At 55.5% G+C, this 26,737-nt stretch overlaps 3 protein-coding genes and 1 long non-coding RNA gene across 14 annotated transcripts in view; 2 read left to right on the forward strand and 2 right to left on the reverse strand.

The window, feature by feature from the left end:
* The window catches only part of LOC115895300, a 23,082-nt gene extending 15,899 nt beyond the window's left edge, over nt 1-7,183 (reverse strand). Inside the window, exons 1-2 of the long non-coding RNA XR_004055504.1 lie at nt 7,127-7,183; nt 4,360-4,361 (exon numbers count right to left, since the gene is read on the reverse strand). This is a non-coding gene — a long non-coding RNA (uncharacterized LOC115895300). The remainder of the gene's footprint in view (nt 1-4,359; nt 4,362-7,126) is intronic.
* BICDL2 (BICD family like cargo adaptor 2) overlaps nt 1-21,172 on the forward strand; it is a 23,651-nt gene extending 2,479 nt beyond the window's left edge. The window contains exons 1-13 of one of the 6 annotated variants that reach the window (XM_030925550.1): nt 9,074-9,168; nt 9,584-9,647; nt 9,750-10,340; nt 11,648-11,943; nt 13,326-13,637; nt 17,745-17,960; nt 18,058-18,174; nt 18,276-18,422; nt 19,144-19,338; nt 19,454-19,603; nt 20,056-20,186; nt 20,418-20,538; nt 20,613-21,172. In XM_030925550.1, coding sequence (XP_030781410.1) covers nt 13,356-13,637; nt 17,745-17,960; nt 18,058-18,174; nt 18,276-18,422; nt 19,144-19,338; nt 19,454-19,603; nt 20,056-20,186; nt 20,418-20,538; nt 20,613-20,780 — 1,527 coding nt within the window. In that variant the 5' untranslated portion in view covers nt 9,074-9,168; nt 9,584-9,647; nt 9,750-10,340; nt 11,648-11,943; nt 13,326-13,355 and the 3' untranslated portion in view covers nt 20,781-21,172. Of the gene's footprint in view, nt 1-8,938; nt 9,169-9,500; nt 10,341-11,647; nt 11,944-12,290; nt 12,383-13,325; nt 13,638-16,847; nt 17,488-17,744; nt 17,961-18,057; nt 18,175-18,275; nt 18,423-19,143; nt 19,339-19,453; nt 19,604-20,055; nt 20,187-20,417; nt 20,539-20,612 lie in introns of those variants that run through there. The other 5 variants (XM_030925551.1, XM_030925549.1, XM_010376081.2 and 2 more) reach the window with 5 other exon arrangements.
* On the reverse strand, nt 21,117-25,136 carry THOC6 (THO complex 6). 2 transcript variants are annotated; one of them, XM_010376080.2, is made up of 13 exons: nt 24,798-25,136; nt 23,027-23,142; nt 22,861-22,925; nt 22,683-22,786; nt 22,561-22,598; nt 22,435-22,483; nt 22,263-22,334; nt 22,069-22,171; nt 21,934-21,983; nt 21,782-21,844; nt 21,575-21,685; nt 21,355-21,489; nt 21,117-21,278 (listed from the first exon to the last, which is right to left on the reverse strand). In XM_010376080.2, the coding sequence occupies exons 1-13, from the start codon at nt 24,834-24,836 to the stop codon at nt 21,198-21,200; spliced, it is 1,026 nt and encodes a 341-aa protein (XP_010374382.2). In that variant the 5' UTR covers nt 24,837-25,136; the 3' UTR covers nt 21,117-21,197. The 2 variants fall into 2 exon arrangements, with proteins under 2 accessions (XP_010374382.2, XP_030781413.1); XM_030925553.1 differs by having other exon boundaries at nt 23,027-23,138; nt 24,798-24,918.
* HCFC1R1 (host cell factor C1 regulator 1) lies at nt 24,854-26,543 on the forward strand. 5 transcript variants are annotated; one of them, XM_010376075.2, is made up of 5 exons: nt 24,854-24,982; nt 25,195-25,316; nt 25,633-25,689; nt 25,802-25,930; nt 26,165-26,543. In XM_010376075.2, the coding sequence occupies exons 2-5, from the start codon at nt 25,222-25,224 to the stop codon at nt 26,298-26,300; spliced, it is 417 nt and encodes a 138-aa protein (XP_010374377.1). In that variant the 5' UTR covers nt 24,854-24,982; nt 25,195-25,221; the 3' UTR covers nt 26,301-26,543. The 5 variants fall into 5 exon arrangements, with proteins under 5 accessions (XP_010374377.1, XP_010374380.1, XP_010374381.1 ...); XM_010376078.2 differs by lacking the exon at nt 25,633-25,689 and having other exon boundaries at nt 26,165-26,538; XM_010376074.2 differs by having other exon boundaries at nt 24,930-25,316.
* Nucleotides 26,544-26,737: the final 194 nt, after the last annotated feature.

Below are 26,737 nucleotides of genomic sequence, written 5' to 3' on the forward strand. Positions count from 1 at the left end.
ACAGAGTGAGACTCTGTCTTAAAAATAAATAAGCCGGCCGGGCGCGGTGGCTCAGGCCTGTAATCCTAGCACTTTGGGAGGCCAAGGCGGGTGGATCACAAGGTCAGGAGATCAAGACCATCCTGGCCAACACGGTGAAACCCCGTCTCTACTAAAAAGACAAAAAAATTAACCGGGCGTGGTGGCGGGCGCCTGTAGTCACAGCTACTTGGGAGGCTGAGGCAGGAGAATGGCGTGAACCTGGGAGGCGGAGCTTGCAGTGAGCCGAGACTGCGCCACTGTACTCTAGCCTGGGTGACAGAGAGAGACTCCATCTCAAAAAATAAATAAATAAAATAAAAATAAAACAATAAAATAAATAAGCCAGGCAAGGTGGCTCACGCCTGTAATCCCAGCACTTTGGGAGGCCGAGGTGGGTGGATCACTTGAGGCCAGGAGTTCCAGACCAGCCTGGCCAACGTGGCGAAACCCCATCTCTACTAAAAGTACAAAAAATGAGCCATATGTGGTGGCAGTCACCTGTAATCCCAGCTACTGGTGAGGCTGAGGCAGGAGAATCACTTGAACCCGGGAGGTGGAGGTTGCAGTGAGCCAAGATCACACCACTACACTCCAGCCTGGGCAACAGAGCACGACTCTATCTTGAAATAAATGAATAAATAAATAAAAATATGCAGGCACAATGGCGTGTGCCTGTAGTCCCACCTACTTGAGAGGCTAGGGTGAGAGGATCACTTGAGCCAGGGAGATGAAGGCTGCAATGAGCCATGATCATGCCACTGCATTCCAGCCTCAGTGACAGTGAAAGACCCTCTCTCAAGAAAATAATAATAAAATATGAAGATAATACCTGTGCTTTGAACACCAGCTTGGCCATACTGACTAGCGTCGAAGGGCCGGGCATCTGTGATCAGGATGGCTGCCATTCCTTTGCTACTCCTCTCAGTAGAGGTGGAATCTCATCCTCTCTGCCTGAGCCTGGGCGGGCCTCAGTGCCTCCCTTGACCAGAAGAATGGTGTAGAAGTGATGGTTCTAGGACCTCCAAGGTAGGTCTTAAGAAGCCTTACAGCTTCTACCAAAGCCTTCCGGAACCTCACATTAGAAGAAGTCGGCCATGATATAGGAAGTCTGGGACAGACCTGCTGTGAGGAGGTCCAGGCAGGCCACATGCAGAGGCTGTGTGGAAAGCGAAATGCTGCCGGGCCCCGCTGATCCAGCCATCCAGCCCAGGCACTCGACATGGGCATAAACAGTCCCAGCCACGTCTCCCTGCAACTTAATGAGATCATGGCAGCAAGAACTGCCCAACACAACTCAACCTGCCTGCAAAACTGAGAGAGAGAAAAGCCAATTGTCTTTTTATTTATTATTTATTTTGAGGCAGAGTCTCCCTCTGTCATCCAGGCTGGAGTACAGTGGCGCAATCACAGCTCACTGCAGCCTCCACCTCCTGGGCTCAAGTAATCCTCCATCTTAGCCCCCAAGTAGCTGAGACTATACACATGCACCACCATGCTGAGTTAATTTTTATAGAGATGGGGTCTCATTGGCCAGGTGTGGTGGCTCATGCCTGTAATCCCAACACTTTGGGAGGCCAAGGTGGTCAGATCACAAGACCAAGAGATCGAGACCATCCTGGCCAACATGGTGAAACCACGTCTCTACTAAAAAAAAAACGAAAATTAGCTGGGCATGGTCGTGCGTACCTGTAGTCCCAGCTACTTGGAAAGCTGAGGCAGGAGAATCACTTGAACCCAGAAGGTGGAGGTTGCAGTGAGCTGAGATCGTGCCACTGCCCTCCAGCCTGGCAACAAAGTGAGATTCCGTATCAAAAAAAAAAGAGAGAGAGAGAGAGACGGGGTCTCACTATGTTGCCCGGGCTGGTCTTAAACTCCCGGGCTTAAGTGATTCTCCTGCCTCAGTCTCCCATAGTGCTGAGATTACAGGAATGAGCCACTGCTCCTGGCCACAAACTGTTGTCATAAGCCTGTAAATTGTGGAGTAGTGATGCCACAAGAGATTACTGGAACTCTCACCCACTAATTTGACTTCTAGGTGGTGACAGAGTGAGAATTCCGCCTGTGTGTCCATGGAGATCTATGTACAAGGATGTTCTCTCATACTCCTATGAGAAATGGGAGTGCAGAAATAGTGGGAGTTTGTTTTTATCATATTACGTTCTTTATGTTTGTTTGTTTGCTTTTATTTATTTATTATTTTTTGTGTTTGGGGGGGTTGTTTTTGTTTTTTCATCTTTTTGTTTTGTTTTTTTCTAGGAGTTTAAACATTGGATGGGTTACTATGCAGTGCTTAATAAACACGAGCTCAACCCAGATGCATCATCCTGGATACATCTCAGGAATAATTTTTTTTTTCTTAGACAGGGTCACGCTCTGACACCCATGCTGGAGTCCAGTGGCGCAATCACAGCTCACTGCAGCCTCGGACTCCTGGGCTCAATTGATACTCCTGCCTTGGCCTCCCAAAGCATTGGGATTACAGGAACAAGGCACTGCACCTGGTCTCAGAAACGTTTTAGAAACAACTGCCTGAATTATTCAAAACGTGTGAATGCCCTGAAGGACACAGAAGAAGGCAAGGTGACTAACCCCGTCTCTACTAAAAACACAAACAGTTAGCCGGGCGAGGTGGCGGCGCCTGCAGTCCCAGCTACTGGGGAGACTAAGGCAGGAGAATTGTGTGAGCCCGGGAGGCGGAGCTTCCGAACCCAGATCGCACCACTGCATTCCAGCCTGGGCGACAGAGCAAGACTCCGTCTTAAAAAAAAAGAAAGACTAAATTAAAATGACAGCTAAAGGCCGGGTACAGTGGCTCGTGCCTGTAATCCCAGCACTTTGGGAGGCCGAGGCGGGCAGATCACGAAGTCAGGAGATCAAGGCATCCTGGCTAACACGGTGAAACCCTGTCTCTACTAAAAATACAAAAAAATTAGCCAGGCGTTGTGGTGGGCACCTGTAGTCCCAGCTACTTGGGAGGTTGAGGCAGGAGAATGGCATGAACCCGGGAGGTGGAGCTTGCAGTGAGCCGATATCGTGCCACTGGACTCCAGCCTGAGCAACAGAGCAAGACTCCGTCTCAAAAAAAAAAAAAAAAAAAAGATGGCTAAATGAAATATATGACCTTGGATTGGATCCTGGATTTTTAATTGTTTTCTTTTTGAGACAGAGCCTCGCTCTGTCACCCAGGCTACAATGTGGTGATGCCATCTTGGCTTACTGCAGCCTCCGCCTCCCAGGTTCAAGCGATTCTCCTGCCTCAACCTCCGGATTAGCAGGGGTTATGGGTGTATACCACTACACCTGGCTAATTTTTTGTTTGTTTGTTTGTTTGTTTGTTTTGAGACGGAGTCTCGCTCTGTCGCCCAGGCTGGAGTGCCGTGGCACAATCTGGGTTCACTGCAAGCTCCGCCTGCTGGGTTCACGCCATTCTCCTGCCTCAGCCTCCCGAGTAGCTGGCACTACAGGCACCCGCCACCACGCCCAGCTAATTTTTTGTATTTTTAGTAGAGACGGGGTTTCAATGTGTTAGCCAGGATGGTCTCAATCTCCTGACCTCGTGATCCACCCACCTCGGCCTCCCAAAGTGCTGGGATTACAGGCGTGAGCCACTGTGCCTGGCCTAATTTTTGTATTTTTAATACAGATGGGGTTTCACCATGTTGGTCAGGCTGGTCTTGAACTCCTGACCTCAGGTGATCCACCCACCTGGGCCTCCCAAAGTGCTGGGATTATAGGCGTGAGCCACCGCACCTGGCCTGGATCCTGGACTTTTTAAAAAGTAATCTAAAGCCGGGCGCGGTGGCTCAAGCCTGTAATCCCAGCACTTTGGGAGGCCGAGACGGGCGGATCACGAGGTCAGGAGATCGAGACCATCTGGCTAACACTGTGAAACCCCGTCTCTACTAAAAAAATACAAAAAACTAGCCGGGCGAGGTGGCGGGCGCCTGTAGTCCCAGCTACTCAGGAGGCTGAGGCAGGAGAATGGCGTAAACCCGGGAGGCGGAGCTTACAGTGAGCTGAGATCCGGCCACTGGGCTCCAGCCTGGGCGACAGAGTGAGACTCCGTCTCAAAAAAAAAACAAAAAAAACAAAAATTAGGCCGGGTGCGGTGGCTCACACCTGTAATCTCAGCACTTTGGGAGGCCAAGGCGGGTGGATCACCTGAGGTCAGGAGTTTAAGACCAGCCTGGCCAAAATGATGAAACCCCGTCTCTGCTAAAAATACAAAAATTAGCCGGACATGGTGGCGCATGCCTGTAATCCTAGCTACTTGGGAGGCTGACGCATGAGAATCGCTTGAACCCGGGAGGCAGAGGTTGCAGTGAGCTGAGATCACACCACTGCACTCCAGCCTGGGCAACAGAGTGAGACTTTGTCTCAAAAATAATAATAATAATAATAATAAATACAAAAATTAGCCAGGCGTGGTGGCACGCATCTATAATCCCAGCTACTCAGGAGGCTGAGGCAGGAGAATCGCTGGAACCCAGGAGGTGGAGGTTGCAGTGAGCTGAGATCACACCATCGTACTCCAGCCTGTGCAACAGAGAGAGACTCTGTCTCAAAAAAAAAAAAAAAAAAAAAAAAACAGAGGCAGGGTCTTGCTCTCTTGCTCTGACTGGAGTGCAGTAACAATTCACAGGCTCCATCACAGCACACTGCAGTCCCCCACTCCTGGAGAGTTGGAAAGAAAAAAGGAAAAAAGAAAGCAGGTTAGTGGTTACGAGAGGCTGGGGTGGGGAAAGAGATGGACTGCAAAGGGGCAAGGACAATTTTTTGGGGTGATTCATCATGATTGTGGTGGTAGTTTTGTTGCTGAATATATTTGTCAAAACTCATCAACTGAAAGACATAAAATTGATTAATTTAATTATGTGTAAAGTGTTCCTTGTAGTGGGTTAAACTGCATCCCCCAAGCTGGGCACAGTGGCTCACACCTGTAATCCTGGCACTTTGGGAAGCTAAGGCCAGTGAGTTACCTGAGCTCAGGAGTTCGAGACCAGCTTGGGCAAAATGGTGAAACCCCATCTCTACTAAAATACAAATATTAGCCAGGCATGGCAGCGTGCACCTGTAATCCCAGCTACTCAGGAGGCTGAGGCAGGAGAATCGCTTAAACCTGGGAGGTGGAGGTTGCAGTGAGCCGAGATTGTGCCACTGCACTCCAGCCTGGACAACAGAGTGACACTCCGTCTCAAAAAAAGAAAACAAAAATTGTGTCCCCCCCTAAAAAAAGATATGTACAAGTGGCTGGGCGCGGTGGCTCAAGCCTGTAATCCCAGCACTTTGGGAGGCCGAGACGGGCGGATCACGAGGTCAGGAGATCGAGACCATCCTGGCTAACACAGTGAAACCCCGTCTCTACTAAAAATACAAAAAAAAACTAGCCGGGCGAGGTGGCAGGCGCCTGTAGTCCCAGCTACTCGGGAGGCTGAGGCAGGAGAATGGTGTAAACCCGGGAGGCGGAGCTTGCAGTGAGCTGAGATCTGGCCACTGCACTCCAGCCTGGGCGACAGAGCGAGACTCCGTCTCCACAAAAAAAAAAAAAAAAAAAAAAAAAAAAAAAAAAAAAAAAAAAAAAAGATATGTACAAGTCCTAACCCCAGGTCTGCAAGAATGTGGCCTTATTTGACAATAGGGTCTTGCCGAGTGCAGTGGCTCATGCCTGCAATCCCAGAACTTTGGGAGGCCAAGGCAGGCAGATCGCTTGAGCTCAGGAGTTTGAGACTAGTCTGGCAAACATTGTGAAACTCCATCTCTACTAAAAATACAAAAATTAGCTGGGCGTGGTGGCACGCATCTGTGGTCCCAGCTACTCAGGAGGCTGAGACAGGAGAATTGCTTGAACCTGGGAGACAGAGGTTGCTGTGAGCCGAGATCGCGCCACTGCTCTCCAGCCTGGGTAACAGAGCGAGACTTCATCTCAAAGGAAGAAAAGAAAAAAGAAAAATGGGTCTTTGCAGACATAAGTTAAAAATCTCAAGATAAGATCATCCTAGATTTAGAGTGGGCCCTAAATTCAACAGCTGACATCTTTATAGAAGAGGGAAATTCAGAAGGAACCAATCCTCATTTCAGGCTTCTGGCCTCCAGAACTGTAATACAATAATTTTCTGTTGTGTAAGCCCAGTTTGTGGTTTTTTTTTTGTTTGTTTCCTTTTATTGTTTGAGACAGGGTCTTGCTCTCTCATTCGGGCTGGAGTGTAGTAATGCAATCATGGCTCACTGCAGCCTCGACCTCCTGGGCTCAAGGGATCCTTCCACCTCAGCCTCCCAAGTAGCTGGGACCACAGGCATGTGCCACTAATTAGTATTTTTGTTTGTAGAGACGGGTCTTGCTCTTTTTCCCAAGCTGGTAGATATTTTGTTACATACATCAGCCCTAGGAAGCTAATGCCTACCTCAATAAAGCTGATTTTTTTTTTTTTTTAAATTTTGAGATAGGGTCTTGCCCTGTCACCCAGGCTGTAGTACAGTGGCACAATCTCAGCTCACTGCAGCCTCCATTTCCTGGACTCAAGTGATCCTCCTGCCTTAGCCCTGTGAGTAGCTGGGACTACAGGCACATGCCACTATGCCCTGCTAGTTTTTGTATTTGTTTGTAGAAACGGGGTTTTGCCATGTTGCCCAGGCTGGTCTCGAACTTCTGGCCTCAAGTAATCTGCCCACCACAGCCTCCCAAAGTGTTGGGATTACAGGTGTGAGCTACTGTGCTCAGCCAAAGCTAATTTTTTTTTTTTTTTTTCTGAGACAGAGTCTTGTTCTGTCGCCCAGGCTGGAATGCAGTGGCGCATTCTCAGCACACTGCAATGTTTGTCTCCCAGGTTCAAGCGAGTCTCCTGACTCAGCCTCCGAGTAGCTGGGATTACAGGCGTCTGCCACCATGCCCAGCTAATTTTTTGTATTTTTAGTAGAGAGTGAGTTTCACCATCTTGGCCAGGCTGGTCTTGGACTCCTGACCCCATGATCCACCCGCCTCCTCAGCCTCCCAAAGTGCTGGGATTACAGGCGTGAGCCACCATGCCTGCCCTAATTTTTTTTTTTTTTTTTTTAGTAAGTGGGAGAAAACACTTGGAAACATAAGCATACATAAAAAAAAACAAACGGGCCGGGCGCGGTGGCTCAAGCCTGTAATCCCAGCACTTTGGGAGGCCGAGACGGGCGGATCACGAGGTCAGGAGATCAAGACCATCCTGGCTCACACGGTGAAACCCCGTCTCTACTAAAAATACAAAAAACTAGCCGGGCGACCTGGCGGGCGCCTGTAGTCCCAGCTACTCGGGAGGCTGAGGCAGGAGAATGGCGTGAACCCGGGAGGCGGAGCTTGCAGTGAGCTGAGATCCGGCCACTGCACTCCAGCCTGGGCGACAGAGCGAGACTCCGTCTCAAAAAAAAAAAAAAACAAACGAACAAAAAACCAAGTTGCAGAACAATGAATTCTGTGTGAAATATTTTTTATAAAGGTTTTTACTGTTCCAAACAATACTACCTACTGTTCATGGACTTAGCATATGTCATAAAAGCCTGGAGGCACCTGGATCTGGACCCAAGTTATTTCTACCAGGCTGCTTCTGGGGAAGGGAAGGAGCCGAGTGGGGTCCTACTGGCCTTTGGATGCCCAGCATAGATTCTCAAGGCATTGTGAGATCTGAGAAGGCTTCCCTAGGGACGAGCCCTCCTCAACTCCCAGCCAAGACTCAGAACCCCCCAGGGCTCAGCGGGTGGATGGAAAGGCGGGGAGGGCATTCCAAACTAAGCACCTGAGAAGCTGGCTTGTTTGGGCTGGAGAGCAGGTGAGGCTGGGTGATCATCCTTCCCTTTGTTTTTTTTTTTTTTTTTTTGGAATGGAGTCTCGCTCTGTCACCCAGGCTGGAGTGCAGTGGTGCAATCTCGGTTCACTTCAATCTCTGCTGCCCGGGTTCAACTGATTCTCCTGCCTCAGCTTCCTGAGTAGCTGTGATTACAAGCGCGTGCCACCACGCCCAGCTAATTTTTATATTTTGTTTTGTTTTGTTTTTTGATTTTGTTTTTGTTTTGAGATGGAGTCTCGTTCTGTCTCCCAGGCTGGAGTGCAATGGCACGGTCTTGGCTCACTGCAACCTCCGTCTCCTGGGTTCACGTGATTCTCATGCCTCAGCCTCCTGAGTAGCTGGGACTACAGGCGCCCGCCACCACACACGGCTAATTGTTTGTATTTTTGGTAGAGGCGGGGTTTCACCGTGTTAGCCAGGATGGTCTTGATCTCCTGACCTCGTGATCCACCTGCCTCGGCCTCCCAAAGTGCTGGAATTATAGGCGTGAGCCATTGCGCCCTTCCAAATTTTGTATTTTTAGTAGAGATGGGGTTTTAGCGTCTTGGCCAGGCTGGTCTTGAGCTCCTGACCTCATGATCCACCCTCCTCGGCCTCCCAAAGTGCTGGGATTACAGGCATGAACCACCGTGCCCCGCCAATCCCTCCCTTCTTAACCAGACATGTCCCAGCCTCCCTGGGCCTTCCCTGAGGTCACTCTGTCCCTCCTATTCATCTTTCTCCTGGGATCAGCAAGGAGCCTGAGGGTGAGGCGAGGGCTGAGAGCCCCTGTGTGGTGCTGGGTGGCCAAGACTCTTAGGCCCAACAGGGAGACGGAGGCCAGGACTCCTGGGTCCAGAGGAGACTGAGGACCAGATTCAAATATACAAAGCCATGCACACTGGCTCATGCCTCCAATTCCAGCACTTTGGGAGGCCAAGGCAGGAGGATTTCTTGAGGCCAGAAGTTGAGACCAGCCTAGGCAACGTAGCAAGACCAAATCTCTACACAAAATAAAAAGGTTAGCAGGGCATGGTGGCATCTGCCTGTAGTCCCGGTCACTCAGGAGGCTGAGGCAGGAGGATCGCTTGAGCCCAAGAGTTCAAGGCTGCTGTGAGCTATGATCATGCCACTGTACTTCAACCTGGGTGACAGAGTGAGACCCTGTCCCCACAAAAAATAAAAACAACACAAATTTCCCAAGAGTGACTGAGGCTGAGAGCTAGGCAAGCTGGGATGAAGGCTGTGCTATGTACCCACAGACAAATGACTTCGCCTTTCTGAGCTGGCCTCCTCACCTGTGAATGGCATGACCTCATGGGGTTGCTCTGAGGATGAAATACAGTGTGACATGCAGGTGAGTCATCTCTGGTGGCCATGCGGAGATCACCAGCAAGTACTAAGTGCTGGCACTTCACCCTCATTTAATCCTCACACCTGGCCAGGCACGGTGGCTCACACCTGTAATCCCAGCACTTTGGGAGGCCGAGGTGGGCATATCACCTGAGGTCAGCTGAAGGCCATCCTGGTCAACACAGTGAAACCCTGTCTATACTAAAAATACAAAAATTAGCTGGGTGTGGTGGCGCATGCCTGTAATCCCAGCTACTTAGGTGCCTGAGGTGGGAGAATCGCTTGAACCTGGGAGGCAGAGGTTGCAGGGAGGCGAGATCTCACCACTGCACTCCAGCCAGGGGGACAGAGCGAGACTCTGTCTCAAAAAAAAATCCTCACATCCCTATAAGCTAGGAACTATCATCCTTATTTTACAGATGGGGAAACTGAGGGCTGCAGAGGTTAATCAGCTGAAGGACACAGGCCTACACATCACATCTGGTATATGGCCAACTGGATCCTGGACTGAAGCCATGTGATGCCAACACCCGTGGCCCAAGCACCTTTGCTGTACTGTTTTATTGGTTCATTTCTGGTTTATAGGTCTACACTCCCTCCCATGGCCCAGGTGAACTATGAACCTTCTGGAAGTAGGGCTGTGATCCCTTCATCCCGGGATGAGCCCAGTCTGGCAGGAGACGCTCAAGATGTGCTAAGTGTGGGTGTGAGTGGGGCCAAGGGTGACTGGCATTTGGAGGGGACACTGAGCTTATATTTCCAGAGGGTCACATAGCAGCACCCGGGGAGGCTGGGATGTCTTCAGCCCTCCAGAGGCTACCAGGCTGCTCCCACAGGTGCACTGGGAGAAAGTGGCAGCCTTGCTGGGCAGTGTGGCTCTAAGACAAATCTCTGGCTCCCCTACTCTCTGCTGGCAGAAAACCTGTCCCAGCCCCAGGACCCAGGAGTCCCAGTTCCTAAGTCACCCCCCAAGGAGTCCTTGCTCCCCTTTTCCCACAAGCCAAGAGTCCCAGCGCCCACCCTTCTCCTATTTTTCTAGAACCCAGGTAAGTAGCCCCCAGTCCCCCAAGACTCAGGGGTCCTGACCCCCAGCCAGAGGTGCACGGACCCACCTGACACCGGCCAGCCACAGCTGATGTGCACGGCCCCTTCTACCTCCGAACTCAGTGAGGCCAGGTGAGTAGCTGAAGTCAGCCAAGGAGTGTGTATTGCATCATGGAAATTGGCAAATGCAACCAGCAAGGGCTTCTGTTTTAACCAGGGAGCCTGTTGTTAAATGCTTACCAGCACATCGCTGCTCCCAGCCTTCCATCTGTCCTGCTCTCCAGGCCAGGAGCCCCTGTCACCAGGCCCAGGAAGCCCTGGAGTCTGGAGATAAATCGTGACAAGACACAAGGCCATGGCTGGGGCATCACTGCTGCCCAAGCCACCGTGGGTCCCCAGTCCCAGACCTTCCCATCTTCACACCAAGGCCCCCGTCCCAGACAACAGCATGGTCCTCAGCTCTGCATAACTCAGGAACTGAGAGCACCAGGTCTGGAGCCATGCGGACGCAGGCATGGCTCTGGGCAAGTCACTTTCACTGCCTGTGCTACAGTGTCCTTGTCTGTGGCATGGGAATCAGTAAAGAGCATGACCCTAAAGCCACACTTGTGCTGTTCAACTTCAAGTTCTGACCAGGGGACCCCAAACAAGGTGGAGGACCCCCCTGCCCCCGAGCCTCAGCTTCCTCATCTGTAAGATGGGGATGACAACAGTTCCTCCTCATCAGGTCATCATGAAAGTCAACAAGTTGAGCCGGGGCGGTGGCTCACTCTGTAATCCCAGCACTTTGGGAGGCCGAGGTGGGCAGATCACGAGGTCAGGAGTTTGAGACCAGCCTGGCCAACACATTGAAACCCCGTTTCTACTAAAAATACAAAATTAGCTGGGTGTAGTGGTGCACACCTATAGTCCTGGCTACTGGTCAGGCTGAAGCAGGAGAATCACTTGAACCCAGGAGAGGAGGCTGCTGTGAGCTGAGACGGCACCACTGTACTCCAGCCTGGGCAAGAGGAGTAAAATTCCATCTCAAAAAAAAAAAAAAAGTTCAACAAGTTATGCCTATAAAAGTGTTTACTTGGCCAGAAGCACTGGCTCATGCCTGTAATCCCAGCACTTTGGGAGGCTGAAGTGGGAGGATTACTTGAATCCAGGAGTTTGAGACCAACCTGGGCAACGTAGTGAAACCCCATCCCTACAAAAAGTACAAAAATTAGCCGGGCATGGTGGCATGTACCTGTAGTCCCAGTTACTGGAGAGGCTGTGGTGGGAAGATCCCTTGACCCTGGGAGGACGAGGTTGCGGTGATGGTGCCACTGCACCCTAGCCTGGGTGACAGAGCAAGATCCCATCTCTAAAAACTAAAAAAGTTTACTTAGCCGAGTGCTTAAGATGTCAGATTCGGTGTTGTCGTCATTGCCAATGAGTTCCTACCCCCACAGGGCAAGGCAGTCCTGACGGCAAAGAAGCGGCGGCTACCTCAATGTAGGATCTGCACACAGTAGGTGCTCAGTTAACTGGCCGGGCCATTTGCAACCACAGCAGGATGGGCCAGTGCCCCCCACCCAGGTGGAAGCGACTCTCCCTCGACCCCGCCCGGCCATTCAGGCAGCCTGGGAGCGCCCCGGCCTCTCCCGCGGCCCCGCCCCTTCACCTGTGTCGCCCGCACACCTGAAGCCGCCTCCGGAAGAGGGGACCGGAGACCGCGGGGACCTCGGAGGGAGCCCGGCGGCTTCGGGTGAGAGCCTGGGGGACGCCGAGGGCCGGGCCCCTCGAGCTTGGGGAGGGACTGGTGCGGCCGCGTCGGCAGAGAAGGTTGGGGAACCAGGGCGGGGGCAGGGGAACCGAGATCGCCGGGGAACCGGGGGCGCCTGCAGGAACTCAGCCGTCGGGGGTGAGCCCGGCCCCTTCTCCGGGCTTCCGACACCTGGGGCCAGGGATGGGGGGAGCTGGAGGCCCCAACACCTGGGCAGCTAAGTGCGGAAGGGTAGGGGGAGAGGTTTCCAGGCCCGGGTCTCTCGGGTGGAGGGGGTGGGGGGAGCGGGGCCAGCGAGGGCCAAGTCAGGGAGATCCTCGGGAGCGGCCTAGGGGCGGCTGGGCTAGGACCACGGTGACACTCAGGTCCTGCGAGCAGGACTGCACATGGACATCGGGCGAGAGGAGGAGGGGGAGCACAGGTGTGTGCGCGTAGTGGGTGGAAACCCCCCTGAGGACTGGGGCTGGTAAGCCCGGTGCGTCGGGCCCTCTGACCGGAGCCCCTGAACCCCAGCCCCTAAGCAACCCTAGGGGAGCGCGGGGCTCCGGTCCCCAGGGGCGGGCCGGGAAGTAAACAGAAACTCCGAGCCGCGCTGCAGTCGGGCGGCCGGCACAACCTGTTACCTCGCCCTGATCTGGGCCCTACGCCAGGGCCCTGGGAAACTGGGGGGTTGAGGGTCAGGACTCCTGAGTCCGGAGGGGTGGGGACATGAATGCCTGAGTCCTGTGGAAAGTGGGGACTGGGTGGGAATCCTTGGTGGGGGACATTGGAGGTGGGGACCTCTGAGTCTGGAGGGTGGAGTCAAAGCACCTGCTCAGGAGGTAACAGAATGAGTGCGAGAGACCTGGGAGGTCAGCAGCTGGGATCTGGGCTTCTGGTAGGGGAGGGAGCTGGATTCCTGGGGGCGAAGACACCTCAGTTCCCAAGTCTTAGGGTCCTGCATTCCTGGGAGGAGAAGGGGCTGGGCTCAACTCCAACTGCTGAGTCCCTGAGAACCTGGGTTCTGGGAACTGTCTCAGATGGCGAGGGGCTACGAGCCAAACTGCTGGGTTCTGGGAAGAGAGGGGACAGGGAGCGGAGGTGGCCTGTGGCCCTGGAGCACTGGAATGAACTTTCCTGGGGACAGAGATTGTCTAGCAGAGGCCAAAGGCTGGGCAGGTCATTTCCTTCTGCTTGCTGCCTCAGTTTACCCCAGGGACATTAACGGAACTGGGTGGCCAAAACACAGGTCATTAACCCTTCGCGGCTCAGGAAGCCCTGGCTGCAGGACCTGGCAGGCTGGCAGCAGGTGGAGAATTCCTGGAGGGCCAGGTGTTGGGCGGAGGGTGAGCCCCTGTCAGACTGCAGAGTAGAGTGTCCCGCAGTCACCTGTCCCCGCAGATGCTGCAGGTGACATGAGTTCTCCAGATGGGCCCAGCTTCCCGTCGGGGCTGCTCTCGGGGGGCGCCTCTCCCAGCGGCGACGAAGGCTTCTTCCCCTTTGTGCTGGAGCGGAGGGACTCATTCCTGGGAGCGGGCCCAGGGCCTGAGGGGCCCGAGGACCTAGCCTTACAGCTGCAGCAGAAGGAGAAAGACCTGCTATTGGCGGCGGAGCTCGGCAAGATGCTTCTGGAGCGAAATGAGGAGCTGCAGCGGCAGCTGGAGACGCTGAGCGCCCAGCACTTGGAGTGTGAGGAAGTGAGCTAGCACTGGGCCGGGTGGGTGGCCGGGTGGGCAGAGGAGGACGGGTGGGCCTGGAGAGGACAAGGGAAGGGAGTCAGGCAAAGGAAGGAGAGAGGAGCCGGGGAGGACAGCGGGGCAGGGGGAGGACTTTGGAACAGATCAGAGCTGGGCCCAGTCCCCCTGGCAGTGTTGCCTAGTGGTAAATAACAGGAACTCTGGGTGCCAGGCACAGTGCCTCACACCTGTAATCCCAGCACTTTGGGAGGCCAAGGCAGGAAGATCACCAGCCCAGTGTTCAAGATCAGCCTGGGCAACATAGCGAGACTCTGTCTCTACAAAAAATAAGAAAATTAGCTAGATGTGGTAGTGGCACCTGTAGTCTCAGCTACTCAGGAGGCCGAGGCAGGGGGATCACTTGATCCCAGGAATTTTAGAGTTTGAGGCTGCAGTAAGCTATGATCCACTGCACTACAGCTTGGACGACTGAGTAAGATCCTGAAAAAAAAAGAAGGAAGGAAAGAAGGAAGGAAGGAAAGAAGGAAGGAAGGAAGGAAGGAAGGAAGGAAGGAAGGAAGGAAGGAAGGAAGGAAGGGAGAAAGAAAAAAGAAAAGAAAGAAGAAAAGGAAAGGAAGGGAAGGAAAGGGAAGGGAAGGGAAGGGAAGGGAAAGGAAAAAAGGCATGAATTCTCAGGCCAGGCATGGTGGCTCACACCTGTAATCCCAGCACTTTGGGAGGCTGAGGTGGCTGGATCACTTGAGGTCAGGAGTTCGAGACCAGCCTGGCCAACATGGTGAAACCCCGTCTCTACTAAAAATACAAAAAAAAATTAGCCAGGCATGATGGGGTGTACCTGTAGTCCCGGCTACTTGGGAAACTGAGGCAGGAGAATCACTTGAACCTGGGAGGCAGAGGTTGCTATGAGCCAAGATCATGCCACAGCTCTCCAGCCTGGGTGACAGAGCAAGACTCCATCTCAAAAAATAAATAAAAAATAAAAAACTGGGTTCAGACCCTTGTCCAGCTGTGTGACCCTGGGTCAGCTGCTGGCCCTCTCTGGATGTTGTGTCTAGCTCCTCAGCAGTATAGCAGAACACCAGGCAACAGTCATGAGTGTCTACACCCTGCCTGGCACTGGGCTGAGTGCTTTCCATGACTCTCCATTGATTCTTGCCCAGCCCAATGAGGCAGGAACAGTTCTCTCTGCCCAGGTTCTATTTTCGGCCAAATTCTTGCTCTGGGGCTCACATCTGGTCTCCTGAACACCCTCCTTCATCTGCTGTATTGGCCCCAACCACTGCCCTGAGCCTGACCTGGGTAGCTAACCCTCTCCACCAGGCCACCTAGAGGGCATCTCGACACAAGTGGCACTTGATTCCACACGCTCGATTCCATGCCCACATCACCTGCTGTCCCCATCCTTGCTTTTCCACTTGATGACCAGGGCCTGTGCACCTCCTTGGCCTCTTTCTCTCTCTCTCTCTCTTTTTTTTTTTTTTTTTTTTTTGTGAGACAGGGTCTCCCTCTGTCACCCAGGCTGTAGTGCAGTGGTGCAATCAAAGCTCACTGGAACCTCAACCTCACGAGCTCAAGCAATCCTCCCATCTCAGCCTCCTGAGTAGTTGGGACTACAGGCACACATGCACTACCATACCTGGCTAATTTTTGCATTTGTTGTAGAGATGGGGTCTCACCACGTTGCCCAGGCTGGTCTCAAACTCCTGGGCTCAACCAAACCACCTGCCTCAGCCTCCCAAAGTGTTGGGATTACAGGTGTGAGTCAATGCGCTCAAACTTTCTTGAATGTACAAATTCCCCCCAATATCCACAAGCCCTTTTGATTCTTCTAGGCTAGACTCCAACCACTCATTTGTTGGCTCTGCAGCCTCCAAGCTGATCACAGATCACAGCCTCCATCACCTCTGCCCCAGACACTCCAGCCACCTGCTCCTGAGTCCCCAGCTTCCACTCTTTTATTATTATTATTTTTTAGATAGAGTCTCACTCTGTTGCCCGGGCTGGAGTGCAGTGGTGCAATCTCAGCTCATTGCAACCTCTGCTTCCTGGGTTCAAGTGATTCTCTCACCTCAGGCTCCCGAGTAGCTGGGATTACAGGTATGTGCCACCAAGCCCATATAATTTTTGTATTTTTAGTAGAGACGGGGTTTTACCATGTTGGCCAGGCTGGTCTCGACCTCCTGACCTCAGGTGATCCACTTGCCTCAGCCTCCGAAAGTGCTGGGATTATAGGTATGAGCCACCGCGCCTAGCCCCCAGCTTCCACCTTTGACCCCTAGAGCCCATTCTCTAAGGGACAGCCCAGAATTTTCAAAAGCTGCAAATCACACCATTTCACTCCTCAACCAGAATCTCCCCCTCACACTTAGAATGAAACCGAAACTCTTCCCCAGAGCCTAAAAGTCCCGGAGAGCTGGGCTCCTCCCTGACCTCACCACAGCAACACCACCCTTTTCTCCCTCCTCCAAAACGGGCAGCCGATCCACCCTCTCCCCCACAATGAGGGCTCTTTTCAGTTCCTCCAAGAACTCACACTTGTTCCCTCAGGAACTTTGCACTTGCTGTCCCTTAATGCCTAGCCTTCTTTCTGGTGGCTCTTCTTGTCCTGCAGAAGTCAACTCAAACATGACATCCTCCTTGAAGGACCCTCCACCCCCACCCCACTCCTAACTCTCCATCACTTCCTGGGTCTCTTTGCAGCCCTTACTGTCCCCCTGAAATTACCTGGCTCCGGCATGTGTCCATGCCCTCTGGACTCTAAGCTGCTTGAAGCAGTGAACTTGGTGGTCTCATGTGCTGCTGACAGCAGACCCCAGAACAAGTGGAGCTCAGAAAATATGGGAAGATTGATAGTAGTGTGGGTGAATGGACTTAGAGATATTGTGTCCAGGCCGCAAGGCATCAGCAGAGCCGAATATCAGCCAGGACAATGTGACCTTGAACCTGACAGCTTAATCCTGAGGCTGTGTTGTCCCTACAGGATTTGGTTAAGAGTTCTGCTGCCTGAGTTGGCATCCCTGCTTTGTGAAGTTATTGCATGGGCTCATGCCTATAATCCCAGCACTTTGGGAGGCCCAGGAGGGTGGATTGTTTGAGACCAGGAGTTCAAGACCAGCCTGGCCAACATGGTGAAACCCCATCTCTACTAAGAAAACAAAAAAAATTTGCCAGGCAAGGTGGTGCACATCTGTAATCTTAGCTACTTGGGAGGCTGAGGCAGGAGAATCTCTTGAACTTGGGAGGCAGACATTGCCGTGGGCCGAGATCGTGCCACTGCACTCCAGCCTGGGCAAAAGAGTGAAGATCTGTCTCAACAAAATAATAATAAATAATAAAAACAAAAATAAATGACTGTGTGTCCTCAGGCAAGGCACTTAGCAACTATGAGCTTCAGTTTCATCTGTAAACCCAGGACGTTAGTGATTCTCCCTCTAGTGGATGAAATGAAGCAATGCAGATAAACCCCTAATGCAGGGTACCTGCCAGTCGCTGCAGTAGCTGTGGCAATTGTTACCTTCGTCCAAGCCCATCCTGCTTTGAGGGCCTAGAGAGAGTGGGCCAGAAGTTAACCCCTGACTCATCTGCCTCCCCACGCTGGGCATCTGGGTGTGACAGGGCGTTTCCCCGCTGGTCAGACAGGTTTTGGGGCCGGGGCGGGGCTGACCAGGGTTAATTAGAAGGAACTGGCTAGCAGGAGCTGGGGAGGGGGCTGGCCAGAGTCCAGGCCTCCAGAGCCCCTGGGACACAGCAGGTGTGTGCTGCCATGGGCCGGGGCTTGAACTCTGCCAGACTCAGGCGCCAAAAACGGCGCTTGCGACCTCGGGTCCAGAAGCCCAGGCAGCAGCTGGAGGTGAGTGGTCATCAGAGAGCCCCATCCCCACCCTTGCCCTAGGCCCACACGTCCTGTCTGCCCGGAACCTTCCCTCTAAATCTCTGGGTCTCGCTCACTCTTCCTCCCTCACTCTCCCTTGCTTTTGTGTCTATCTTGGACACAAGGCCCCCTTAGGCTTTCTCCCTAGGTGTCTGTTTCTCCATCCCCATCTCTCTGTGCCTGCCCAGTCTCATTGGTGCCTCTCTGCCTCTGTCCCTCTGCCCTGGCCCCCACAGCGGCTCCAGCAGGAGAACCATGAGCTCCGGCGAGGCCTGGCAGCCCGAGGAGCCGAGTGGGAGGCCAGGGCCGTGGAGCTGGAGGGGGACGTGGAGGCCCTGCGGGCCCAGCTCGGGGAACAGCGCTCGGAGCAGCAGGACAGTGGGCGAGAACGGGCACGGGCCCTCAGTGAGCTCAGCGAGCAGAACCTCCGGCTCAGCCAGCAGCTCGCTCAGGTGGACAAGGTGGAGGAGGATGCCTTGGTCCCCAGTGGGGAGTGGGGGCGTTGGACGTGGTGCTGAGGCTCCTCTGCCCCCCTTTCCACCTCCTCAGGCCTCCCAGACTGAGCAGGAACTTCAGAGGGAACTGGACACCCTTCGGGGACAGTGCCAGGCTCAGGCACTGGCTGGGGCAGAGCTGAGGACGCGGCTGGAGAGTCTGCAGGGGGAAGTGAGTTTCAGCTGGGGCTGGGGGATTGTCTGAGCCAAAACAGCCAGGCTGGGGGCTGGGAGGGGGCTGCCCCCCTCCCCAGCTCTCAGGCCTTTCCCCAGAACCAGATGCTGCAGAGCCGCCGGCAGGACCTGGAGGCCCAGATCCAAGGCCTGCTTGAGGAGGTGGAGAAGGGCCAGGGCCGACTGCAGACCACGCACGAGGAGTTGCTGCTGCTGAGGCGGGAGCGGCGGGAGCACAACCTGGAGGTGACCTGCAGGGCTAGGGGATACAACCGCCTGGACCCTTAGCAATGGCTTCAGGGTTTTCTGGGAGATGAGGCCAGAGCTGGATCACCGGGAGGTCCAGAGGCTGGCCCACAAGAGCATGGGCATTAGCCTATGGGCAAGTGGGAGCCATGGAAGGCTGTTGAGCAGGGGAGGCATGCTCTTAGAATATATCAGAGCCTGGCAGCTGAAAGGGCAGGGAGGGGGCTGATGCCAGAGCTCAAGCCAGGAATGACAGCCCCTAGACCATGGCTGGGCAATGGAGATGGAGAAAAAGAAATGAAAAGAGGACGCGGGGTCTGATGTTAGAGATCAAAGGAGTCTGCACTTTGGGGTCAGCTTGCCTGCCTTCGCATCCCAGTTCCCCTTTTTACTACTGTGGGACAAGCAGCCTCAGTAGCACCGATAAATGCTGCATGAAACAATTAGTGAATGAGGAGGTAGACTGGGCAGGGGAGGGAATGGGGCTCCTCGAGGTGGGGCCCTGCTTTATAGGCGAGGAAATTGTGTGTCTGCTGAGGGAGGTGCATGGCCCAAGGCGCCCAGCGATCCAGGAATGGGAACAGCCTGGGCCGATGGGGTGCGGGGCCCTCCGCGGCGCCCCCGCGTGGACATGCCGCAGGATGCCGGCGCTGGGTGCGTCCCACTGACCACCTGCGCTTCCGCTGACCACCTGCGCTTCCGTCTGCGGGACCGTCCACAGCTGGAACGCGCACGGTCCGAGGCCGGGGAGGCGCTGAGCGCGCTGCGGAGGCTGCAGCGGCGCGTCTCCGAACTGGAGGAGGAGTCACGCCTCCAGGACGCCGACGTGTCAGGTGCCTCGTTGCAGTCAGAACTGGCCCACAGCCTCGAGGACGGCGACCAGGGCCAGAGCGCCGAAGCACGCAGAGACACCCCGGTGAGCTTGTGGGGCCTCAGTCCCCTTACCTGTGCCATCGAGAGGGTCGCAGGCTCCTCCTTTCCTCCTTTCCCTAACAGACTTCACACCACTAACCCATTTCTTTGCCCCACAGACCACCCGGTCCCCAAAGACCCGAGAGGCGTCCAGTCCCCAGCCTTCACCCCCGGAAGAGAGCTTAGAGCCCCCCAGGAAGCGAACATCCCTCAGCCCAGCGGAGATACTGGAGGAGAAGGAGGCGGAAGTGGCCAAGCTGCAAGATGAGGTGGGGGAGAGGGCACTGTGCTGGATGCAGGGCCCCTCTAGCTGTCAGTTTCTGTCTCCCATGTCCACCTCTCAGCCTTTGCCCACTAAGCCCTCCCTATACCTGGATCGGTCATCTCAACAAACTTACTTCAATAGCCAGCCTGCATGCCACCTCCTCCAGGAAGACTTCCTGGACAGCACCTGCCCGCTTAGTTCCACTTCCAATGCTTCTCCCTGCATCCCTCCTGCAGGGTTATACCACTCCAACTAACCCTGCTCCACCCCAACCTGCACCAGCCTGAGGGTCTCAGAGGGCTCATCTTGGAGTCTCCAGCGCAGGGCCACAGCTGCCTGGGGTGTCTGTCGCAGGCAGAGGAGGGCTAGGGAAAGCCAGAGTCCGGGCTGCTGGGAGAAGCAGGGACTGAAAGGCCCATTGGCCCATCTGCCGCACGGCCCCTCCTCTGCTCACAGATCTCGCTGCAGCAGGCAGAGCTGCAGTCCCTGCGGGAAGAGCTGCAGAGGCAGAAGGAGCTGCGGGCGCAGGAAGACCCTGGGGAGGCCCTGCACAGTGCCCTCTCAGACCGGGACGAGGCCGTGAACAAGTAAGCCTCAAGCCATCCGCCACCACCCCAGCGCCCTCTGGGCCCTCCTGGGCTCCTGATTCCTCTTCTGATACGGGTTATAACGATCCCCACTCCCGCCCAGGGGCCCACTGACCTCCTTGATCTAGGTATTGGCAGCCCTCCTCCCGTCTGGGTCCAGAATTCCCCCGCCACCCCGGCTCCCTGAAGCCCTAGCGCCCTCAAACGCGTCGTCCGCCCCTCCCCGCCTAGGGCCCTGGAGCTGTCCCTGGAGCTCAACCGCGTCTCGCTGGAGCGAGACTCCCTGTCCCGGGAGCTGCTGCGCGCCATCCGCCAGAAGGTGGCGCTCACGCAGGAGCTGGAGGCCTGGCAGGTGAGGGGCGGGGTCCGTGTGCGGAGGAGGGCAGGGGGCGGGACCGGTGCTGAGCCGACGACGGCCTCCCGCAGGACGACATGCAGGTGGTGATCGGGCAGCAGCTGCGCTCACAGCGCCAGAAGGAACTGAGCGCCGCCGCGTCGTCGTCGACCCCGCGCCGTGCTGCGCCGCGCTTCTCGCTGCGCCTGGGCCCCGGGCCCGGCGGTGGCTTTTTCAGCAACCTCTTCCGAAGGACCTGACGGCTGGGCCCAGGGGCTGCCCTTGCCCACTTAGGGGCTCACGTTCCTCTTCTGGCCAATTAAGCGACAGGGCCTGGACTGTCTTCCAAAAGGAGCTGATGCCCTCCCCACCCCAGGATGCTGGGCAAGGGCTCATCGGGAGCAGGGGCCAGCTTGTGGGGCAGGAGCCCCAGGTGGGTGGCAGGGGCAGGTGAACAGAGCTATTTTCCGAATCAATATAGGTCTATCTTTTCTAGGGCAGGGATGGGGCTGGGTATTTATGTATCAAGATGGGACAGAGTAATATATAAATCACTCCACCGATTTGGCCTCCATTCGTGGAAAGAAAGAGCACGGAAAAAAGCATGAAACTTTATTGTAAAAAAGAAAATGAAAAACACTCTAAAACCCTGGGCTGGCTGGGGGTGTCGTCGGAGGTCAGAAGGACAGGGAGAAGGCTCGGTAGCCCAGGTTGGTGAAGACATCCACCCGGCAGCTGTTACCTGCAGCTGTCAGGACCTGGAGGAAAGAGGGTCATGACTGACCTGCCCACACCCTTGCCTCCCAGCCACCCCATGGCCCCTGCCAGACCCACCTTGCACTCGGGCGCGGTGGGCTGCTGGTTGAGGCTGAGGCTGAGCAGCCCTGGGGAGGAGCCGGGCACCTGGGCCTTCAGCTCCCCGCTCAGCTGCCACTGGTTGACACAGCGGCCCTGGCCAGCCGACAGAATCTGCAGAGGACAGGGAAGGGGCTCGGGGGTCACGACTGAAGGGAAGAGTCAGTGGGGGTGGCAGAAGTGAGAGAGAGGGACTCACCAGGTCTTGGTAGAAGGTGACATGCTTCTGTGGCGCCCGGATGGGGAAGACAGTGGTGGGTGTGGAGGATCGGAGGTGCCAGAGGGTGAGGGCTGGGCCCCCTCCACAGACCTGGACAGAAAGGTGGGAGTCCCCATCTTTGAACTACAGGCCCACAGCTGACAGGGCCCGGAGCTGCCATCCCATCCCACAGTCTGCCCAGCTCACCATCCAGTCGGAATCAGTTGCCAAGCATCCGATCCAGCGCCCATTGTGGGGCCTCGAGCACTCCTGGGCAGCGGGGGAGGGAAAGAGGTGAAGACATGCAGAATTCAAGGATCGGGAGGGGAAGAGGACAATGGCCATGGACAGACCCTCACCTCGTGCTTATAGACCTCGATCGTCTGGACCTCCTTGGCTGTGCGTAGGTCTGCAGGGAAAGAACCGTGAGTGGTGCCCCATTGACCTCAGCCTCCTTCACTGCCATCTTGCCCTCCAGCCAGCCACCTCCTTACCCCAAAGTCGAACAGCTCCATCCTCGCCACCTGACAGCACCTCTGGGCTCCTTTCCCGCAGTGCCAGGCAATGGATGTAGTCTGTGTGGCCCCGGAGGACCCGCTGCACGTAGAGGGGTGATGTCAGGAGGAGACCTAGGAAGAGTACCTCTCCCTGGCCTGGACCTGCTCTAGGGCTCCAAGACCCTGCTCACCGTGAAAGTCCCAGTTTCAAGGTCCATAGTGTGCAACTGACAGTCTCCCCCAGCCAGGATGAGAGAATTCTCCTGTGGAGGGAGCAGGGTGAGGCAGGAAGTCAATGTCAAATCAGGGTAGGCAGAGGGTGAAGGATCAAAGTTTGGACAAGAACTTTGATGGGGCTCAGACCTTGGGGACCAGCAGCAGAGCATTGATCTCGGGCACTTCCAGGCTGGTCCTGGGGAAGGAAAGGCAGGGTCAGTGAGGAAGTCACTTCACCCTGATGCCCCCTCTATCCACGTGGCCCTGGCTCACCTGTATGGAGGCTGACGATGCCACAGCTCCTTACACCCCTTCAAAAGGGAAAATACCAGTTGACCTCAAAGGCTCTCTCTGGGTCCAGGCACCCCAGCCCTTTCCCAAGCTCGACTCCTTACCTTCTTGAGCATCTCCGCCCAAAGCCAGGCCTTCACCTCCCCATCCCCAGCACTAAGCAGATGTCGATCGGTGGAGACCATGCTATAGACGGGCCCATCATGGGCTAAAGAGAAATGCAGAACTGAGTCAACCAATTCCACCCAAAGTCCCGAAGCCAGACTCCACAGCTATACCCACCTTGGAAAGTCACCACCGGCCTCTTACTTTCCTCTTTGGCTTCGGAGCTCAAAGCAGCGGACAAGCTGCAGGGGACAGCGGAGGGGACCCAGGAGTCAGAAACAGGGGCATCCGTCCCATGAGGGCCAAGTGCCAGGGCTAACGGGTGGACAGCGGCAGAGGGTACCTGAAGATGGCAATCTGCCCATAATTGTTGCCAGCCGCCAGAAACTTCCCACACGGTGAGACGCTCTGGGAGAAGATGGTCATATGGAGCCGCTGCAAGGCCTGGAACACCTCTGTCTGCAGGGAAGAACTGGATGAGGCCTGCCTGGGATGTACGAAACCTCCCATCCACAGACTCCTTCCTGCTTCCCCCAACACCTGCCAGGCCTCCCACTGTCCTGACTTCTCAGCCCTCTTTTGAGGTGGCCCGGCCCCAAGCCAGCACTTGCCCATGCAGTCCCATGAGTGGCTCCAAGAAGACACTGAAGAAGGGGCGAGTCGAGGTGATGCCTCAGGGACCTCTGAGCAAGCACCCAGCACTCTCCTACCACCTTCCTCAACTGTCAAGTGGAGCTCACAGAAGATTCCGTCACAATTAGATGAGCTAGTGTATAGACAAGAGCTTTACATGGGGTTGTCACTCAGTGCTGAAGCCGGGTATGGTGGCTCATGCCTGTCATCCACTGCTTGGGGAGGCCAGGAGTTCGAGAGCAGCCTGGTCAAAATAGTGAGACTCTGTCTCAACAAAAAAATTAAAAATGTGGGGCCGGGCGCAGTGGCTCACGCCTGTAATCCCAGCACTTTGGAAGGCCGAGGTGGGCGGATCACCTGAGGTCTGGAGTTCCAGACCAGCCTGACCAACATGGAGAAACCCGTCTCTACTAAAAATACAAAATTAGCTAGGAGTGATGGCGCAAGCCTGTAATCTCAGCTACTTGGGAGACTGAGGCAGGAGAACTGCTTGAATCTGGGAGGCGGAGGCTGTCGTGAACCGAGATGGAGCCATTGCACTCCAGCCTGGGCAACAAGAGTGAAACTCCATCTCAAAAAAAAAAAAAAAAAAAAAAAAAACGTGGCCAGGCATGGTGACTCACACCTGTAATCCCAGCACTTTGGGAGGCCAAGGCAGGCAGATTACCTGAGGTCAGGACTTCGAGACCAGCCTGGTCAACATGGTGAAACCCTGTCTCTACTAAAAACACAAAAATTAGCTGGGCATGGTGGCACAAGCCTGTAGTCCCAGCTACTTGGGAAACTGAGGCAGGAGAATCGCTTGAACCCAGGAGGCGGAGGTTGCAGTGAGCTGAGATCGTGCCACTGCACTCCAGCCTAGGTGACAGAGTGAGACTCCGTCTCAAAAAAAAAAAAAAAAAAGTGTTTTGCAAGAACTAGAAATTTTTTTTTTTTTTTGAGACGGAGTCTCGCTCTGTCACCCAGGCTGGAGTGCTGTGGCCGGATCTCAGCTCACTGCAAGCTCCGCCTCCCGGGTTCACACCATTCTCCTGTCTCAGCCTCCCGGGTAGCTGAGACTACAGGCGCCGCCACGTCGCCCGGCTAGTTTTTTGTAGTTTTTAGTAGAGACGGGGTTTCACCGTGTTACCCAGGATGGTCTCGATCTCCTGACCTCGTGATCCGCCCGTCTCGGCCTCCCAGTGCTGGGATTACAGGCTTGAGCCACCGCGCCCGGCCAAGAACTAGAAAATTTAAAAAAAAAAGTGGCTCTACTACCCCAACATAGAAAAACGTACTGATTTATAATCCCTACTCTCTGACTTGCGTTAAGCCCCTGAAGCACTTCTGGGTTACTCTCCCGCCCCCCTGGTCAGCGTCTGAGTTCCACAAATAGCCCAGGCAAAACAGGACTCAGGGCACAATTCCCTGCCCCCCACCCCCGTCCCAGCCATGAATGGACTACAAATCCCAGAAGGCAACGCGCACCACGTCCATCTCACCTGACCCAGCGGTACCGCGAGCGGCACAGCTCGCTCCATCTCCAGAACTACAAGTCCCAGAGTGCTCCGCGTGCGACGCAACTTCACGAGGCCTTACGTGCCTAGAGCGGTTCCTCTCCGTGGCGCCCTACTGCCTTCGGCGCGAAGGTGGCTGCTGCGTACCGTCCTGAACCCCAGGAGCCGAGGTGAGCGCCGCGAAGACCCCCGACATTAAGAAGTGGTGTCCACCGCAGCCCCGCTAAGCCGGATACCCTCCCCCACCCCGAGGAGCAACCCTGCCTTCCGCCACGCGCCGCCCGTCTTCCGCGCCCGCGCAGAACCTCGCGGCTGTGCCCGCCTAAAGCCACGCCCATCCTCGCTGGGCCACGCCCTCAGAGACTCCTCCCCTGTCGCCCAGATCCCACCCGCAGGACCCCAAAACCCAATGATCCTTCAGCAGCCCTTGGAGCGAGGCCCCCAGGGTGGGGCCCAGCGCCTCCCGCGGGCCGCCTTGGGGGTGATTCGGGGCCTGGACGCCAGGTGCGTGTAGGGGACCAGGGTGGGCCTGACCAAGGGCCGCAGGAGCTTTGGCTGGGTGCTCAGGGCTGGTCTGCAGGATGAACACGGGGTGGGACGAATCGGTGGAGCTTAGGCGTGAGCTGAGATGGTATTGGGGCTGCAGCTCAGGGTCGAGACTTCCGAGGTACGCTGCTGGATGGCCCAGGAGAGGGGGGACCGGCACCAGCTGAGACAGTAATAGGCTCCGGGCTCCTGGCTGATGCTGCAGGCTCAGGCGGGCATATCCTTGGGAAGGGCCCAAGAGGGTGGGGTGCACCAGGCTCTCTTTTTTTCCCAGCTCCCCTCTCCGAGGAGCTGTGCCCATGAGCACCAAGCGGCGCCTGGAGGAGGAGCAGTGAGTTTGGGGGCAGGGAGGGACTCCCAACGAGATCTCTGTCACCTCTGGTCCCCAACAGGCTGCCTCCTGTCTCAATATCCCAGCCTGCCTCTCTCCCATCTCTCCCCAGGGAGCCTTTGCGCAAGCAGTTTCTATCTGAGGAGAACATGGCCAGCCACTTCTCTCAACTCAGCCTGCACAATGACCACCCCTACTGCAGTCCCCCCATGGCCTTCCCCCAAGCCCTGCCCCCACTCAGGTAGGCTCCTCCACTGGCCAGGCCTTCTGCAGAATCACAGGCAGTCCTCGCAGCTGACCTCAGGCCCTGCCTCATCGTGCCATTTTTAGCTGTAGCTGACCTCTGGGTTGTTTCTCATCTTGGCTCTTTGGAAAGTGCTGGGAACCCAGGAGTCCCTGGGGACCTGGACCTGGTGGGAGGTGCTCAGCTAGGCCATCCTTAGCCCCATGGCCTGACAGTCATTTCTTCTTCTAGAAGCCCTTGCTCTGAGCTGCTTCTCTGGCGCTACCCTGGCAGCCTCATCCCCGAGGCCCTCCGTCTGCTGAGACTGGGGGACACCCCCAGTCCCCCCTACCCTGCAACCCCAGCTGGGGACATAACGGAGCTCTGAGTGCTGGTGGACAGTGCCCCTCCCACCTTCCTTCTTCCCCACAACAGAAGAGACCAGCGACTCCTGCAAAGGGACAAGGTTCCTCCCTCTCCCGCAGACCAGGCATCTGGGCACCAAGACCTTCCCTCAACTGAGGACACTGAGCCCAGGGGAGCTCTGGGATGGGAGGGGTGGGAGCATGGGAAGGGAGGCATCCCACCCCCAAGAAGAACTGAATAAAGATTGCTGAGCAAAGGAAGGCTTCAGTCTAGAACCTGGGGCTTTTGGGGATGGTGGAGAGGGCAGAGGTGTGGGATGCTGGGGTTTCTCCTCAAGATCTTCCCTGGAAAACTGTTAGGGCCAGCCAGGTCCTGGCCGGCTGAGTTCCAGGCATTGAGAATGTGTGAGTCAGAGCCTCACCCCCGCCCCCGCGGCTGGCTGACTCACTCCCTCCCTCC

The sequence above is a fragment of the Rhinopithecus roxellana genome, chromosome 20, assembly GCF_007565055.1.
Source record: "Rhinopithecus roxellana isolate Shanxi Qingling chromosome 20, ASM756505v1, whole genome shotgun sequence".
NCBI lineage: Eukaryota > Metazoa > Chordata > Mammalia > Primates > Cercopithecidae > Rhinopithecus > Rhinopithecus roxellana.